General features: G+C 37.5%; 4 protein-coding genes and 1 pseudogene across 5 annotated transcripts; 4 read left to right on the forward strand and 1 right to left on the reverse strand.

Annotated features, from left to right (window-relative positions):
- Nucleotides 1–139: 139 nt before the first annotated feature.
- Nucleotides 140–2,122, forward strand: LOC104720881 (pentatricopeptide repeat-containing protein At4g39620, chloroplastic-like; annotated as a pseudogene). The gene is made up of 2 exons (XR_015572810.1): nucleotides 140–577; nucleotides 810–2,122. The product of XR_015572810.1 is annotated as a pentatricopeptide repeat-containing protein At4g39620, chloroplastic-like (transcript).
- Nucleotides 2,123–2,401: 279 nt separating this feature from the next.
- LOC104720880 (uncharacterized) lies at nucleotides 2,402–4,283 on the reverse strand. The gene is made up of 6 exons (XM_010438777.3): nucleotides 4,019–4,283; nucleotides 3,599–3,925; nucleotides 3,482–3,528; nucleotides 3,078–3,140; nucleotides 2,696–2,831; nucleotides 2,402–2,601 (listed from the first exon to the last, which is right to left on the reverse strand). The coding sequence occupies exons 1-6, from the start codon at nucleotides 4,116–4,118 to the stop codon at nucleotides 2,588–2,590; spliced, it is 687 nt and encodes a 228-aa protein (XP_010437079.2). The 5' UTR covers nucleotides 4,119–4,283; the 3' UTR covers nucleotides 2,402–2,587.
- A 615-nt stretch (nucleotides 4,284–4,898) lies between these two features.
- Nucleotides 4,899–8,162, forward strand: LOC104720883 (glutathione hydrolase 1). The gene is made up of 7 exons (XM_010438780.3): nucleotides 4,899–5,074; nucleotides 5,500–5,842; nucleotides 6,223–6,738; nucleotides 6,835–7,070; nucleotides 7,152–7,422; nucleotides 7,513–7,650; nucleotides 7,752–8,162. The coding sequence occupies exons 2-7, from the start codon at nucleotides 5,519–5,521 to the stop codon at nucleotides 7,983–7,985; spliced, it is 1,719 nt and encodes a 572-aa protein (XP_010437082.2). The 5' UTR covers nucleotides 4,899–5,074; nucleotides 5,500–5,518; the 3' UTR covers nucleotides 7,986–8,162.
- Nucleotides 8,163–9,853: 1,691 nt separating this feature from the next.
- On the forward strand, nucleotides 9,854–12,513 carry LOC104720884 (glutathione hydrolase 2-like). Its single transcript, XM_087471827.1, has 7 exons — nucleotides 9,854–10,024; nucleotides 10,149–10,477; nucleotides 10,606–11,124; nucleotides 11,205–11,443; nucleotides 11,527–11,797; nucleotides 11,904–12,041; nucleotides 12,134–12,513. The coding sequence occupies exons 1-7, from the start codon at nucleotides 10,015–10,017 to the stop codon at nucleotides 12,368–12,370; spliced, it is 1,743 nt and encodes a 580-aa protein (XP_087327953.1). The 5' UTR covers nucleotides 9,854–10,014; the 3' UTR covers nucleotides 12,371–12,513.
- Nucleotides 12,514–13,121: 608 nt separating this feature from the next.
- On the forward strand, nucleotides 13,122–16,034 carry LOC104720888 (alanine--glyoxylate aminotransferase 2 homolog 1, mitochondrial). Its single transcript, XM_010438786.2, has 9 exons — nucleotides 13,122–13,466; nucleotides 13,795–14,025; nucleotides 14,129–14,299; nucleotides 14,565–14,708; nucleotides 14,793–14,972; nucleotides 15,100–15,325; nucleotides 15,413–15,526; nucleotides 15,620–15,706; nucleotides 15,801–16,034. Exons 1-9 carry the CDS (start codon nucleotides 13,230–13,232, stop codon nucleotides 15,842–15,844), a joined length of 1,434 nt encoding a protein of 477 aa, XP_010437088.1. The 5' UTR covers nucleotides 13,122–13,229; the 3' UTR covers nucleotides 15,845–16,034.
- Nucleotides 16,035–17,161: the final 1,127 nt, after the last annotated feature.

Below are 17,161 nucleotides of genomic sequence, written 5' to 3' on the forward strand. Positions count from 1 at the left end.
TCCTTAAACTTTTTATTTTTGTGTATTTACAGAAACGACCCAATTATTTTTGGTGTTCCCTAAATTTTATTTACAGAAACGATCCAATTAGTTTTTCTTCTTCTCTGAATGTATCCTTAATTTTGTTTTTTTGTATCTGTAAAACCCTTATCCCCATTAAAAGAATTCTAAGAAAAAACCTCGAATCCTCCTCCTACTCTCTCAGTCAGCCAGAAAAATGTCCATACACTACATGTTGACATCGCCATCGTCACTGAGATTATCCGATTTCATCTCTTCGTTTCCCCAAGAAACCAATCACAGATGGATTCGTTTCTCATTGAATCTCGGCGATGCGAGGAGGCCGACGAAGACGAGGATAACTTGCGGTGCGATTTCGTCAAGGAGGAGACTTGCTGAGAGAGAGAGCGCGGAGAGAGAGAACAGAGTTCTTGTTCGGAGTCTGATGTCGAGGATCAGTGACAGAGAGCCATTGGTCAAGACCCTTGACAAGTATGTGAAGGTCGTAAGAGGTGAGCACTGTTTCATACTCTTTGAAGAGCTTGGCAAAACCGATAAGTGGCTCCAATGCCTTGAGGTTTGGCTCCGATTCTGGATTTTGTGTTTTCAATTTCAGCTTCTGGGTTTATAAAAGATTGGATTTTTATCAAGTTAGCTCATTGGTTTGATTCATAAGCTCTGTTTTGTGTCCAGTGACAACACTTTAGCATGAAGGATTCTGTCAGGATGTGCGTTGGTGATTTCATTAGAGCATAGCAACCATTGGGATTGTGTTAATTTTTCTTAACTTGTTGGTGATTCTGCTATAGGTGTTCAGGTGGATGCAGAAACAGAGGTGGTACATAGCAGATAATGGAGTCTACTCGAAATTGATATCCGTAATGGGCAAAAAGGGTCAAACCAGGATGGCAATGTGGCTGTTTTCCGAGATGAAAAACAGTGGGTGTCGTCCTGATGCTTCTGTTTACAACGCGCTCATAACGGCTCATCTTCATACACGTGACAAGGCAAAAGCTTTGGAGAAAGTTCGTGGATACTTTGATAGAATGAAAGGAATGGAACGGTGTCAACCAAATGTTGTGACTTATAATATCCTGTTGAGGGCTTTTGCTCAATCTGGTAAAGTGGACGAAGTTAATGCTTTGTTTAAAGACTTGGATATTAGTCCAGTTTCTCCTGACGTTTACACCTTTAACGGTGTTATGGATGCGTATGGGAAAAACGGGATGATTAAGGAGATGGAATCTGTGCTTACTCGTATGAGGAGTCATGAGTGTAAGCCAGACATCATCACCTTTAATTTGCTTATTGACTCGTATGGTAAGAAGCAAGAGTTTGAGAAGATGGAGCAGACTTTTAAGAGTTTAATGCGGTCCAAGGAGAAGCCAACTCTGCCTACATTCAATTCAATGATTATAAATTATGGGAAAGCTCGTCTGATAGATAAGGCGGAATGGGTTTTCAAGAAGATGAATGATATGAGCTACATGCCGAGTTTTATCACATATGAGTGCATGATCATGATGTACGGTTACTGTGGCTCTGTTTCCAGAGCTCGGGAAATATTTGAGGAAGTTGTTGAATCAGAGAGGCTGTTGAAAGCGTCAACACTCAATGCCATGCTTGAAGTTTACTGTGTTAATGGTCTTCACATGGAAGCGGATAAGCTTTTCCATAATGCAAGTGCTTTTCGAGTTCATCCAGATGCATCGACGTATAAGTTTCTATATAAGGCATATACTAAGGCAGATATGAAGGAGCATGTCCAAATACTGATGAAGAAAATGGAGAAAGATGGGATTGTACCTAATAAGAGGTTCTTCTTGGAAGCCCTTGAAGTTTTTGCAGGTTCGGATTCTGGAAACAGGAAATCAACTCGTTCAAGCAGGCCACGAGACAGTCCTAAGGACGTGGTGGGAGAAATTTGACTGAGTTCCAAGATAAAGATGTAACAAAACCGAACAAACTCTAAGCTGGATGTGAATCTGATTGCACTGCACTCCACCCTGAGTCATGGTTAGTGTTCTTCTTTATTTTATACTCATCTGGAACTACGAATATGTGTGTTCTTGTAGAGATGATGACTCCACTGTCAAAGCTATAGTTCCAGTTCGGTTGATTATTTTGTCTTGTGATTGAGACTAATTGGGATTTTGTCATACAATTTCAGAACAAGCATGTTTGGAACATAATTTAATCAGACCTGTTCAAGATTGCAGAGAAAATCTGCAGAAATAACTATTTGAAGAACTTAAGTGGATATGAGAAAGTTTCCAGGTATATTCAAGAAAGCTTAGTCAAGAATAGCAGCCAGTATTTTCTTCAGATCCAGATGATAAAATGGGAAGATCAAAGAGAAGAAAGAACTATTCACTTGTCTTTGTAATTAGTTGGTAAAGTGTAACTGGAAAGTTTCATCTATTTATAAACAACATGTTTATTGTTGTGTTGTTCTAGAGACTTAAATTACTATAGTATCCGTAAGAACGCACATAACAAATATACAGAATTTTTGGGATCTGAGTAGATCCTACGACTAGAAGAGTAAACCATCACAATCCAAAAGTGTCTGAATCTATGTAGCTCTTCAACTGTTTTCCTCTGCAAAATCAATTGATGCACATAAGATTGCATGTTATGACTGAATTCATTGGATGGAGCAAGAACAGAGAACGACAGAGATCTAGAAACATACCATTTATAGCTCCAATGTTGTGGTCTTCTTTGTAGACCCCCAAAGGAGAGCCATGCACAGAGAGCATCATTTCTCCATGTTTTGGTAGCCTCCGAGTCTTTGGTGTCATTCCAAAAGAGAGTCTCTGCCCATTTACCTGGAAAAATTACAAGTACGATAGTAGAGTCTCTGCTTGTATGTACAAAATCTATCACTGAAACAAACATAGCTCATTCTGCAACAGAAAATATAGCTGGATAAATTTCGACACCACGAACTGATTTCTTTCTCTCGGGATCAATGTAAAAACAAAAATTCGAAGGAAAAAGACATGCCAAATAACCAAACAAAGAAACGTACGAGATAACTGCATCAAGACAGAAGACAATCATAAAATACATACCCCAGGAGTCTGAAAAGCAGCATGGCTTGCAAGCATATGGTTGTCAGATGTCCTCTGGAAGACCTAAAAACCCAAGGGAAAATATCAAATTAGAGTCTTGTACCGACTTCCCTGAAGTAGTTTTGCATAATTTGGAAGGCAGAAGATCAATACAAGGTTAACAAAATAAATAAAAAAGAGTCCAGATCACGATTTAGTGTAACCTAAACATCACTAAAACAAACAAATAAAGGCTGGCTATACAATGCACTAACTCAGTTGGGTGAAAAGCCTGAAAAACTGATTAAAGCAAATGACACATTCACTAAATGTTCAATCTGTGCTACAATCCCGAATTCTAATAGGCATAGGCATCTACCAGATTCCAGGAAACCACCAGAAAAATGGCAAGAAGATAAACTTACAAGATTCTCGAGCTGTGGGTTATCAGTTCCTAACAGGCTTGCTTTCACTGCCACCAAAGTCAAAGTTTTAATACCACCAAAACAAAATCTCAAAATACTCAAACCCATTCAGCCTACCGTTATCAGGTAAATCATAGCCACCAAGAGAAGGCCTACTACTATTGTATAAATCAGGGAAACCCATTGACAAGCGTTTAAGTGTAGAATAATTCATGCCAACGCCATCCGAAGGATCACCGTTTTCGTCTTTCCATTTCAACTCAATCTCCCCACTTTCTTCGTTTCTTGATATTGTCAAATCCGGAAGGTTCTCTTTGAAGAAGTCCAACACAGGTGTGTCGAGCTGTTCCTCGGTAAAATACGAACGGAGCAACCTCAACGCAGTTAAAGTCTGTTCAATCTCAACATCCCGAATCGCCCTAATCGCAGCGATTTGTCTTTCGACTACACAAAATTGTATAACCCCCCAAAAAAATCAGATTTTAAAATATCAAAATTAACCCTAAAAATTCGATTGGAATGAATAAAATCAGATACCTTCTTCGTCGACCAAGTCTTCTCTTCGAATTCGCTTGTTGTCATCGTTCTTATCTTCTTCAGTGAGTTTGACACACTCCTTCGCTTTTCTCTTCGGCATTATCGATGATTTCTTCTAAACAAGTAGAGGCTCAATTCGATTCAAGGACCAATTTGAAATTTTTTTTTTAAATCGTAATCCGCAATAATTAGAGCAATTTTGGATTTCGAAACCCTAAAAAAAGAAAATCCCCAAAATCAAAAAGCTTTTGAATAGTAACTGGGCGGGAATTAATTAATTAATTAGGCTTATTAAAAGTAAACAAGAAATAAACAATCTTTTGGCAGATCCAACCCCGTGATTGTAATAATGCCCAATGGGCTCAACAATGTTTAGGATCTTCACATGACATTTTGAAATGGAGGCCCACACTGATTTTTACCAATAATACTGTGTGTGTGGCGAGGGAAAAAAGGAAATTTATCTTTTCATTATAGGAGTATAAAATAAAATAAAAAATGGAAAGGTTTTTTTGCGGTCCACGAGGCTGCAAGGGACAAGCATGATGAAGACGAGCACTTATTTTTAATGACCAATGAAACAAGTTTGAGCAGCAGCACTCGAGATTCTCACGAGTTTACTTCAAATATAATCAATCAATAAAGTCTTTTTTTTTTTTAGTTCTTTGGTCAAAAATTAACTAAAATTGAGATCATTACTGAACTAATTTAGGGAGATTCCAATTTTTTCTAATATTAATTTGAGTTGTAACGATCTAGATCTATAGATAATTGTAGCCGACATGTGGACTCTGGACCAAGTTTTTATCCATTGAATAAGTACTTCAACGTGTTCAAGAGAGTTACATTATAATTAATCTTCCTATTAACTATATAATTTAAAGACTTTATAAACTAGAGACTTAAAATTAGGAGTTGGCGGCGACTTTGTTATGGATGTAGACATATAGCTACCTTCCTTATTATCTATCTACTTGGAGTTGGCAAAGTATTTATATTGATCTGAACAATATTCTCCTCTTATCGCCAAGAACGAGACATCACTCTATATAAACTGTAAGTTATATTATTTCAAGTTTATGAATTTCCCACTCATATTTAGAACTCGGGCTTAAAGAAAAGGAAAAAATCTTGGGTGGCTTTGGCTCAAAGAACAAGAAATATATAAAGTGTCGTTGTTTTCTTGTGAATCATATACTGTATTCAAGTTTTGAGCTCTTTTTCTTTTTGTGTGTGTGGTCCTCATTCCTCAAAGACTGTAACATAAAAAAAGTCTTTGATGGCTTTGAGTTTTTGCGTATACGCGTGACGGCGCGAGACTAAACGTTTTTAAAAGTTGACTATATTTCAACTGTTTTTTTGGGGTGAAAGTTCGAGGATTCTTCAAAAAATAATTTTTGTTTAGATGAAGGAATCTGTTTTTTTGTTTAAACGTTGAAAGATCATTTTTTTTCTTCTCCTTTTTGGTTTGATTATCCCAGGCAAGCATCAATTGTAGCAATGTCGCTGGTTAGAACAGCGACGATCGTTCTTCTTATAATCGCGTTTCTTCAAAACGCTGCGGCTCAGAAAAGACAGCAAAGTATTGTTAAGTCTCGCGGTACGGTTGCCACTGACGATGGACGGTGTTCTGTGATCGGGATGAGTGTTCTTCGTCACGGAGGAAACGCGTTTGATGCGTCGGTCGCTGCTGCTTTTTGTTTGGGCGTTGTCAGTCCCGCTTCTAGCGGTATAGGCGGTGGAGCGTTCACATTGGTTAAGATAGCTGGTGGGAAAGAGATAGCTTATGATTCTAGAGAAACCGCTCCTCTAAGCGCCACTGAGGTAACGCGTTTTAGTTCTAGTAATTAATGTCCTACTTTTTCTGATAAAAAAAGCGTTTGAAATAAGCGTTTTCGTAAGAAGTTTTTGAATTATGGACCATGTTCGTTCTCTTGGTGTGGAACATTGTATAGGGGGTAGTAATAGTGTTTCTGAGCGTTCTCTGTTTTTTTTTTTTAGCTTAAATGGCATTTTTGTTATAATTTTTAACATACTAGTTTCCATTTAAATAAGCGTTTTGAACGTGGTCTTGAGCTTGAACGTTTTCAACGTTTTATCCTTTTAAAAAGTAGGGTTTGTTAAATTCTATTGCGCTTAAATAGCGTTTTCTTTGCATGTTTTCCTATCAAAGACACTTATGGGTTGTTTTCACTTGACGCTAGAATATGTATGGAGCTAATCCTGAGCTAAAGAAGACAGGAGCTTTATCAGTAGGAGTTCCCGGGGAAGTCGCTGGTCTATTCACGGCTTGGAAACAACATGGAAAGCTACCGTGGAAGCGGTTAGTGAGTCCTGCAGAGAAACTTGCAGAAGGATTCAAGATTTCAAAGTATCTCTATATGCAGATGAACGCCACAAGAAGCGGCATCTTAGCAGACAAAGGTCTCTCGGAGCTATTTGTTTCAAATGGAGAGCTAAAGAAACCAGGGACTATTTGCCGTAACCCAAAATTGGCGTTAACTTTGAGGCAAATTGGGGAGTACGGTCCAAAAGCATTTTACAATGGCACCGTTGGAGTTAACCTAGCGAGGGATATTCGTAAGTCTGGAGGGATAATAACTTTGAAAGATCTGCAAAGTTATAGAGTAAAGGTCAAGGAACCGTTGTCCACAGACATTCTCGGATACCGACTACTCGGTATGCCTCCACCTTCATCCGGTGGTGCTGCAATGATGCTTGTAAGTCTCTCGTTTTTTTGGCAGCAATTTGACATCTTATAAAACTTTTGTTTACTAAAAGGGTTTTACGGAGCTTCTTATATATATATGTTGTAGGTTCTGAACATTCTTGCTCAATATGGGATTCCATCGGGTGTTTTAGGCCCTATTGGTGTTCATCGACTAATCGAGGCTCTGAAACACGCATTCGCAGTTAGAATGAACCTCGGTGATCCAGATTTCACTGATGTTACCAAGGTTGTTTCAGATATGTTGTCTCCAAAGTTTGCACAAGACTTGAAGAGAAAGATAAACGACCTAAAAACCTTTGATCCTAAATTTTACGGCGGCAAGTAAGTTTTAAATATATGTTGAAACCCACAAGTTCCTTCTTAACTTCTTGATTTATAGATCTTCCTTTCTCCGATTCTTAGGTGGAATCAGATCGACGACCACGGTACAAGCCATTTATCGATCATAGATCGGGAGAGGAATGCTGTGTCGATGACTAGTACAATAAATGGTTACTTTGGGGCAGTGATGCTATCTCCGAGCACAGGAATCGTTTTGAACAACGAAATGGACGATTTCTCAATCCCGATGAAATCTAACGGTAACTTAGATGTTCCACCACCAGCACCAGCTAACTTCATCCGTCCGGGAAAACGACCTTTGTCCTCTATGTCACCGACCATTGTACTCAAGGTAAGGAAAAAAAAAACCCTATTACTTGTGTTGTACGAAACTTTTAGCTAGGGTTCTAAAGGATAGTTTTCTCCACTTCGTTTTACGTAGGACGGTAAGGTGAAAGCCGCAGTGGGTGCGAGCGGAGGAGCGAACATCATTGCTGGGACAACGGAAGTTTACTTGAATCATTTCTTCCTCAAGATGGATCCTCTTTCTTCAGTCTTAGCTCCACGAATCTACCATCAGGTTTTGTGTTGCATTTTTATTTCTTTTACCCAAAATAGAAACTTATCTTGTTATGTGCTTAATTGGCAACTAAAATTTGCTATTGGTAATGTCATTTTCAGCTGATACCAAACAGAATTTCGTATGAGAATTGGACCACAGTATTCAATGATCATTTCGAGATTCCTAAAGCGACAAGAGTTGTGTTGGAGAAGAAAGGTCATATCCTAACGCCCGTCGCCGGAGGGACGATTGTTCAGTTCATAGTTCAAGAATCCGGTGGAAACTCGGGCGGAAGGAGTGAGCTTGTGGCAGTAAGTGATCCAAGAAAAGGAGGGTTCCCTTCAGGATATTGAGATCGAGATTTCATTTTTTTCTACCAATTGTTTTATTAACTCACTGCATCGAGCTTTGGCCTTTGGAATTGGATGAATTTCAAGTTACATCAATCTTTTTAGTTTTATTAATAAAAACTCATTACCAACCATGTAGAATAATTTATTTGGGCGAATCTATGTTAAGATTTTTGAGTTTTGAGTTTGATATATAATAGCGATGTCATTATTATTTTTATAAGATGTCATTGTTTTACTCCTTCCCCAAGTTCAAAACCGACATAATGTACGTTAAAAAAAAAAAAAAAAAAAAAAATTCTAACGTAGATTCACCAAATTCCTTGTAGAGGCTTTTCTTGTAAAATAGCTCGAGAGCCTGCAAAATTAAACAGAATTTTGGTAAAAATAATAAAGCTGATGAAGTAATCAATGAGTTAAAGAAAAAAATGTAATAACATTGTAAAAAATATATGATGAAAAGAAATACACTCTTCAGCGGTGATGATTGAAATATATAGCATTACAAAAAAACGTAAGAAATAAAGAGTTGGCAGTGTGAAACTTGATAGAAAATTTGGTTTTTATAATATATAAACTTGATAGAAGTTTTCATACTTTGATCTTGATTAACAATACAATTTTAGTATACATGGTTTGAATCTTTATCACTTAGAAAACTAAGTGATAAATTTAGCAACAAATTGTCTACAAATTTTTCCATTGTGTTGGAGACTTGGAGTGAATGGTCTCTAAGAAGTAGCATCCCTATGGTAATATCTCATCGTTACTAAAAGCATAAATTAAGAAAATGCAAATAGTAAGAGAAGAGACCCATTCACTTCATTTTTTTTTGACATCTTTAATCTCTGTGGGCTACTGGAGAATATACTTTGGAATATGAACCTGCAAATCCAAATATAAAATTCAGAATTCTGTGTAAAATAGAGAATTTGATGAACACTATAATTCCCAATGAACAACCTAAACCAGAATCGAGGGAAAACAGAAATTTTAAACTGAAAGATTGTAAAATATATAATTTGATGAGATTTTTGATTGTTGAAACAATGACGAAAAAAAAAAAAATTTGTAAATTAAAAGATTTTGAAATAGGGAATTTGATGAGACATGCAACTGATGAAACGATGATTTAACAAACTAAATCATAACTGATAAATCCAAAACAGAATTGTAGTAAAAAAAGAGAGATAATATCTGATTCCTCCATAGTGAAAAAATCATACTACCATTTTGCCAAATGTTTCTTTTCGACTCAATATCATCTCCTTCATTTTCTCCCTTCTCCATGGATCTAGGTTTTTGAATACAAGTGAGAATTTATATTAGTGACACTGACACTTTGTTGAATCAGAGAGATCGTGGAAGAAGAGTAGAGATTGTGGGCAGTAGTTAAAGATATATATATTTTTTTCTTTTTGTGTTAACTGTGAACTGTTTATACTAATTACTAAAAGATATATAAATATGTGTTTGTCTCTATTTAACTTTTTTTTTTAGTAAGGTTGTCTCTATTTAACTTTTACCACGATCTTTTTTTTTTTGTTACAATTATTTTTAAAAATCATTTGTTATCAGTTATCATGTTGGTTAGTTTAACTGTTTGTGTCTTTGTGATTTTCTTTTTTTTTTGTCATCTATAATTTTGTTTTATTTTTAAAAATATTTTTTTTATTGATATGTCAAATTTTATTGGACAGGTAAATTGTACTTTATAGGATAAAAAGATTTTTAACACGCTGCCTAACAAAAAACGGAAACATTGTAAAGTACATTTAAAACATTGACCAAAGAAAAACGGAAATACTATCTTTTAAGGAGTTGCAAATTTTGGATATGATTTTACTGTCATAATAACTAATTACCTTCCCGAAAAGCTCAGAAGGGGCTGTAAAAAAAAAAAAAAAAAAAAATCTCAGAAGGAAGCTTTGACCGCAGACTACAATAAATACTCGTGTCAACAAATGCTTGTCCTCCATAACGACGAAGGAGGAAGGAGAGGAGAGGTTCTAAGACAGAGAGAGACATCCACATGATGAATTGTAAGTTATTTTGTTTTTTTTGTTTTCTAACGAAGTCATATTGTAACATTCAAGTTATTTAGTAAGTTATATATTACGTTCTGTGCTGAATTTAATCTTTTGTTTGGTTCTCTATTTATTGTAGCAATGTCGTTCGTTCGTACCGCGACGATCGCTCTTCTTATAATCGCGTTTCTGCAAAACGGTGTGGCGGCTCGGAAGAAATCGCGAAACATTGTTAGGTATCACGGTGCGGTTGCGACGGACGACGGACGGTGTTCTCAAATCGGAAAGAATGTTCTTCGTCACGGAGGAAACGCGATTGATGCGTCGGTCGCTGCTGCTCTTTGTTTGGGCGTCGTGAGTGCAGCGTCTAGCGGTATTGGTGGTGGAGCGTTTGCTGTTATTAAGCTTGCTGACGGCAAGGAAATTGCTTATGACTCTAGAGAAACCGCTCCTCTAAGAGCCACTGAGGTAATTAACGTGATTTTACTAATAATGGTTTTTTTATATTTCTCTTTGTCAAAATGTGCGTTTCGAAATATTTGTTTTAGTAACGTTTCTGACATTGATTGGTTGTTTCTGTCGATATATATATGTAGAATATGTATGGTGATAATATTGAGAAAAAGAAGAAAGGAGCCTTGTCAGTAGGAGTCCCCGGGGAAGTCGCTGGTCTATTCACGGCTTGGAAACAACATGGAAAGCTACCGTGGAAGCGGTTAGTGAGTCCTGCAAAGAAACTTGCAGCTCATGGATTCAAGATTTCAAAATATCTCTATATGCAGATGAACGCGTCTAGAAGCGATATCTTAGCAGACAAAGGTCTCTCTGAGGTATATGTTTCAAACGGAGAGCTCAAGAAACCAGGGACTATTTGCCGTAACCCAAAGTTGGCTTTTACACTAAGCCAAATCGCTAAATACGGTCTAAAAGCGTTTTACAATGGCACGGTTGGGGTTAACCTTGTAAGAGATATACAAAAAGCCGGTGGGATAATAACTATGAAAGATTTGCAGAATTATAGAGTGAAGGTTACAGAACCATTATCTGCGGATGTTCTTGGTTACCGTCTACTCGGTATGCCTCCTCCATCATCCGGTGGCGCTGTAATGGTCCTTGTAAGTCTTTTTTTTTGGCGAAAAGTTCACATATTCATGAAACCTATATTTATACCTATGGAGAGTTTCTTGTGTTGCAGATTTTGAATATTCTTGCTCAATATGGTGTTCCAACGGGTGTTTCTGGCCCCCTTGGTGTTCATCGACTAGTGGAGGCTCTCAAACATGCATTCGCTGTTAGGATGAACCTTGGGGATCCAGATTTCGTCCCTAATGTTAGTAAGGTTGTTTCAGATATGTTATCTCCAAAGTTTGCGCAAAAGTTGAAGAGAAAGATTAAAGACAAGAAAACCTTTGATCCTAAATATTACGGTGGCAAGTAAGTTTTTTTTCTCTCAATAAGTTATAGGTTTCTTTCTTCTGTGTTAGGTGTTTATCAAATTTTATTTCTGCAATTTTCAGATGGAATCAGATCAATGATCATGGCACGAGCCATTTATCTGTAATGGATTCGGAGAGGAATGTTGTTTCAATGACTAGTACAATCAACGGATACTTCGGGGCACACATGATATCTCCGAGCACCGGAATGGTTCTAAACAACGAAATGGATGATTTCTCGATCCCCATGAAATCCAGAGGTGATCCAGATGTGCCGCCACCGGCACCGGCTAACTTCATCCGTCCCGGAAAACGACCTTTGTCCTCTATGACACCCACCATTGTACTCAAGGCAAGAAGAAGGAAAAAAAACCCTAATTCTTGTGGTACAAGTAACTCTGTATTTGAGTTCTATCTAAACGATGATAGGTTTTTGTTTTCTGCTTTGGCGTGCACAGGACGGTAAAGTAAAAGCCGCATTGGGTGCGAGCGGAGGAATGTACATCATCGCCGGTACAACAGAAGTTTTCTTGAATCATTTCGTCCACAACATGGATCCTCTCTCTTCCGTTGCGGCTCCAAGAATCTACCACCAGGTTTTTATACCCTTCTTCCCAAAATGAGAAACTTTCTTGTTCTTTGTTCATAACTAAAGCTAATCTTTTGTAACTTCATTATTGATTTACAGGTGATTCCGAACAAAGCTCAGTATGAGAATTGGACAACAGTGTATAATGACCATTTCGAGATTCCCAAAGAGACAAGACTTAAGTTGGAGAAGAAAGGTCATGTCCTAGCGCCAATCGCAGGAGGAACGATATCTCAGTTGATAGTGGTTCAAGAACCCGATAAAAGTTCGGGTGGAATGAGTAAGCTTGTGGCAGTAAGTGATCCAAGAAAAGGAGGGTACCCTTCAGGATATTGACATCGGATTTGATTTCTGTTTTCAATTATTATTGCATCAAACCTGTGATACGAATTTTAGCCTTTTTAGACCATCTCCATTCCTCATTTTCTTGTAATTGACATTAAACAAATTTAATTATTAATTTTAATGCTATTTTATGATAAGTGTCTTTAGAGGAGGTAAAAATATCTTTTAAATGTTTTAAATGTCTACTTGTGAAGACATTTTCATCTTAAAATAAAATAAAATTAATTATTAAAAAATTGTGAAGACATTGGACGGGATGGAGATGCCTTTTTATAATCTTTGAGTTTGCGACAACATTGGTTGTTATGGATGACAGCTCTAATAGCAACATGATTTGCCTTGCATTTGTGAATCTGTGATACTGATGTACACGTCTAATTCTTCCATATTTTACTTAAGTATATAAAGTATAACACAGTTTTTTCTTCATATAATGAACTCAAAAACATTATAGATAAAACGTAAGCCATATAAACATTTAAATTTTGTCCCAAACGATAGCAGTAACGGCAGAATAAAAGTTTTTTTAATTTATTTATTATTATTCATATAAAACCCAAATCTTTTAAATTTAATAATTTTACGAGGATAATATTGGATACTCCGCCTCTAGTCAGTGACACGTCAGCAATTCACGAACCTTTTTCCAAGATTCTTTAGTGACACGTCATTATAGCGTAAAATCTTTGGATTCCTTGTATAATCCTACTTTTAACTTAGTTACCCTAATCACTCTCCTTTTACTTCACTAGTATTAATCTTAACGACAGTTGTATATAATTGATTTGTTGTTGCTCAGCTTTGTCATTATCTCTCTAATTATTGTTCCGTACAAACAAACAACACAAAAATGGCGATACAGTGTCAACAACTCCTGAAGAGAGCCATAGATAGAGCTACGAGTTCTTCTGGTGTTCATCATCGCCGTGCGCTTTCCTTACTCCGTGCTGATTTCTCCACTTCTACGCCGCAGATTCCGCCGTTCGATCACCAGCCGCGTCCGTATAACGGTCCTTCCGCCGATGAAGTTTTCCAGAAACGGAAGAAGTTTCTCGGACCTTCTCTTTTCCACTTCTACCAAAAGCCTGTACGTTCATCATCTCGTTGATTTGATGTATTCTTCTTGCTGATATCGAATTGAAAATTTGATTTTGTTGGTTTTGACCGATCGTATATTTCTGATTTGGGGGTTTTCGAATTCATAAAACTGTAGCATAAGTTATGATCAATTTTTCAGGGTTCTGCTTTTTCTAGTCGTCAATGATGTGTGGCATTTGATCAGTTTAACTCTGCCTTTCTCCTTAGACGTTAACAATAGATTTGATCTTGATTGCAGTTTTCTTCAGCTTCATGATCCATGCTGTTGACCTAATTGGATCTGATAATACTGATTATATCTTGTTGTTGTCCTGCAGCTTAACATCGTTGAAGGGAAGATGCAATACTTGTTTGACGAGAGTGGTAGGCGATATCTAGATGCATTTGCTGGAATAGTCACTGTCTCATGCGGTCATTGCCATCCTGATATTCTAAATGCCATTATGGAACAGAGCAAGCTGCTTCAGCACGCTACGACCATATACCTGCATCATGCCATTGGCGATTTCGCTGAAGCATTAGCTGCTAAGATGCCTGGAAATCTTAAGGTACTTGAGATTTATTTTGATGGAAGTCTGAAGCAAGTCGAGAACAATGATGTAAGTTAGGTTTTTTTCGAGAATTCAGCAAGCTTCACGATTTTGGATGCAGGTTGTGTACTTTGTAAATTCTGGCTCAGAAGCTAATGAGCTAGCAATGATGATGGCTAGGCTTTACACTGGTAGCCTTGAGATGATTTCGTTGAGAAATGCTTATCATGGTGGAAGTTCTAATACTATTGGACTAACAGCTCTTAACACATGGAAGTACCCATTACCACAGGTTTCTCCCAAAAATTTCATTTACAGAAAAAATAATCGAATTGATTCCTTGTTATAGCTCATGCGAACAAAATAGATCTCTAGCATTCAACTTAGAGTCTCTGCGCTTGAGTGACCATATTGTTTTCTGAAATTTCAAGCAGAGTATTTTACTTCACCTTTACCCACGTCTTAGAGTTAGACCCATCAGAATCAAAGTCTCTGCAATGTAGTTTTCTGGATAATGTTTTTTGTAACATTATTTTGCCAATTCTGTTATTGTGCAGGGGGAAATACATCACGTTGTAAATCCAGATCCATACCGTGGAGTATTTGGCTCTGATGGTTCTCTTTATGCTAAAGATGTGAAAGACCACATCGAGTATGGTACCTCTGGAAAAGTAGCTGGATTTATCGCAGAAACTATCCAGGTTTTTGTTTGAACAAACCATCAAGTGAAATTTAGCACTAGCTTGAGCATAATATTCACCATGCCATTATCATTTTTACTTCAGGGGGTCGGAGGAGCTGTAGAATTGGCTCCTGGTTATTTGAAATCGGTTTATGAGATTGTACGCAACGCTGGTGGTGTATGCATTGCCGATGAAGTCCAGACTGGATTTGGCCGAACAGGAAGTCATTATTGGGGTTTCCAGACTCAAGATGTGGTTCCGGACATAGTCACTATGGCAAAGGTTTGTCAAAGGAAGTTGTTATCATTTACTCTGTTCTTTACCGTTTGCTCTGTTCTTACCATTTGCTCTGTTATCCAATCTTTGACTACATATATTGTTACATATATTGGCACGGTTCTATTCACAGGGGATTGGAAATGGATTGCCATTAGGAGCTGTGGTGACTACACCAGAAATTGCGAGTGTTTTAGCTAGCAAGATTCTGTTCAACACATTCGGTGGAAACCCGGTTTGTTCAGCTGGTGGACTTGCTGTTCTAAACGTTATTGATAAGGAGAAACGCCAAGCACATTGTGCTGAAGTTGGTTCACACCTTATTCAACGTTTGAAAGATCTGCAGAAAAGACATGATAGTAAGTACCAGAACGATATTTTGAGCTTTTTTTTTTATCAGATCATTACTTAGTTTTTACTTACAACCCGTCTCTGTTTGGTTTCAGTCATTGGAGATGTGAGAGGAAGAGGACTAATGGTTGGGATCGAGCTTGTGAGTGACCAGAAAGACAAGACACCAGCCAAGGCTGAAACAGCTGTCTTGTTTGAGCAACTTAGAGGTAAACAACATTAAAGCCAAATGCATCAATTTTACAAGTATTAAAGCATGAAGTTGGTCAACCAAAATGTTTTTCTCCTTTCTCTTTATGAAGAACTTGGCATTCTCGTTGGAAAAGGAGGACTTCATGGGAACGTTTTCAGGATAAAGCCACCAATGTGTTTCACTAAAGACGATGCAGGTAAAAATTCGTATAATATTGCTTAAAATCATTGTTTGTTTCAAAACAAGATGTATGTCACTAATGAATTGTGTTTTTTTGTATATAACGACAGATTTCTTGGTAGATGCATTGGATTATTCCATCTCCAGGTTGTGAAGAAGGATATGAAACAAAGCGAACGAATAAGGAGGATATGATCGTTAATCTTATTAAAATCATTTGAACCCATATTTATTACTTGTAGCTTTCAGTAATGACACGAAATTTGCTGGTGGTTAACAAAAGTTCTCTTAAATAAATTAATAGCAAAAATACTGAGAGATTTAGAACCATAAACCAACAAAAATTCAAAAGCATTTTCTATGTTGGATTAAGCCAGCACGGTTTTGCATTCAAGATATAGAGATTGATAAACGTCTACCACCTAATCACTTTCATGACTTCGTGATCCGCTCATATATCGAAAGCCCAAATCGAGTCATTTGGAGTAAGAAATAATGCATTATGTACACAAGGGCCAGAGAGTATTGAAGGTCAACATACAATAAACCTTCAGAATCTTGAGTAGCTCATCAGTGAAGGGGGTCACAAAATGCTTAGCCAATCCACCGGATCATTTCTTGATCTCCAGCTCGACACTCTCTTCCTCACACCATGGAGCTCGAATTAGTCGCCTCTTCTTCAGAGCCTTGAGGAACTGCTCCCAGTCCACAACCTCTTCCACACAAGAGTCTCTCTTTTCTTTTGCATTCCTGAAAAGACAGTCATGCATCTCTTTCAAGAGATTATCAACCTCTTGGGCCAAACCATCTCTCGATACCAATGTCGAAGATCCATTGTCACGCCTAACTATGCAAGCCTAGCAAAAGAAAAAAAATATATATATATATATATATGTATATAACTGTCAGTAGATGCATAGTGCTGCTCCACAACCATATCAGGATTTCAAATATATATGAACTACCATATTGTTGTCCAAATCTACAAGTCCAATCCGAATACTCATGGAACTCTTTTCCGCTCCTAGTGTGTGTGCTTGATAGAAGGAGCGTCCATACGTTGATCCACTTCAACACATAAGCTAGATCATTCCAAGATCGAAGCAGTATCAGCAAAAAAAGCAGATATCCTTTTGGCATCAACTCCTTGGCAGGTCTATGGAATCAAAGAGGAAGAGAGGAAGGATAGCAGAAATTCATTTACCATTGCGGCACTGAACTCCCAAGACGTCGGACACACCATTTCCTCCATTCCTTTTTTTTTTATTTTCAAACAAGATGTTGAAATTCTTGGCGAAAGTCTGTCCCAAACAGTGGGATGAAGCACCTTCCACACCACCAAAGACATTTCAAAGATCATTCTGACTGAAAATTTGAACATCGTTAGTTAGTGGGTGGAAGCCACTCAAGCTTCTGTAGTTGTGGGAGTCAGTGTTCACACATTTGCATTCTTTAAAAGACAGTCATGCAT

Source organism: Camelina sativa, chromosome 11, assembly GCF_030686135.1.
Source record: "Camelina sativa cultivar CO46 ecotype springtype chromosome 11, ASM3068613v1".
NCBI lineage: Eukaryota > Viridiplantae > Streptophyta > Magnoliopsida > Brassicales > Brassicaceae > Camelina > Camelina sativa.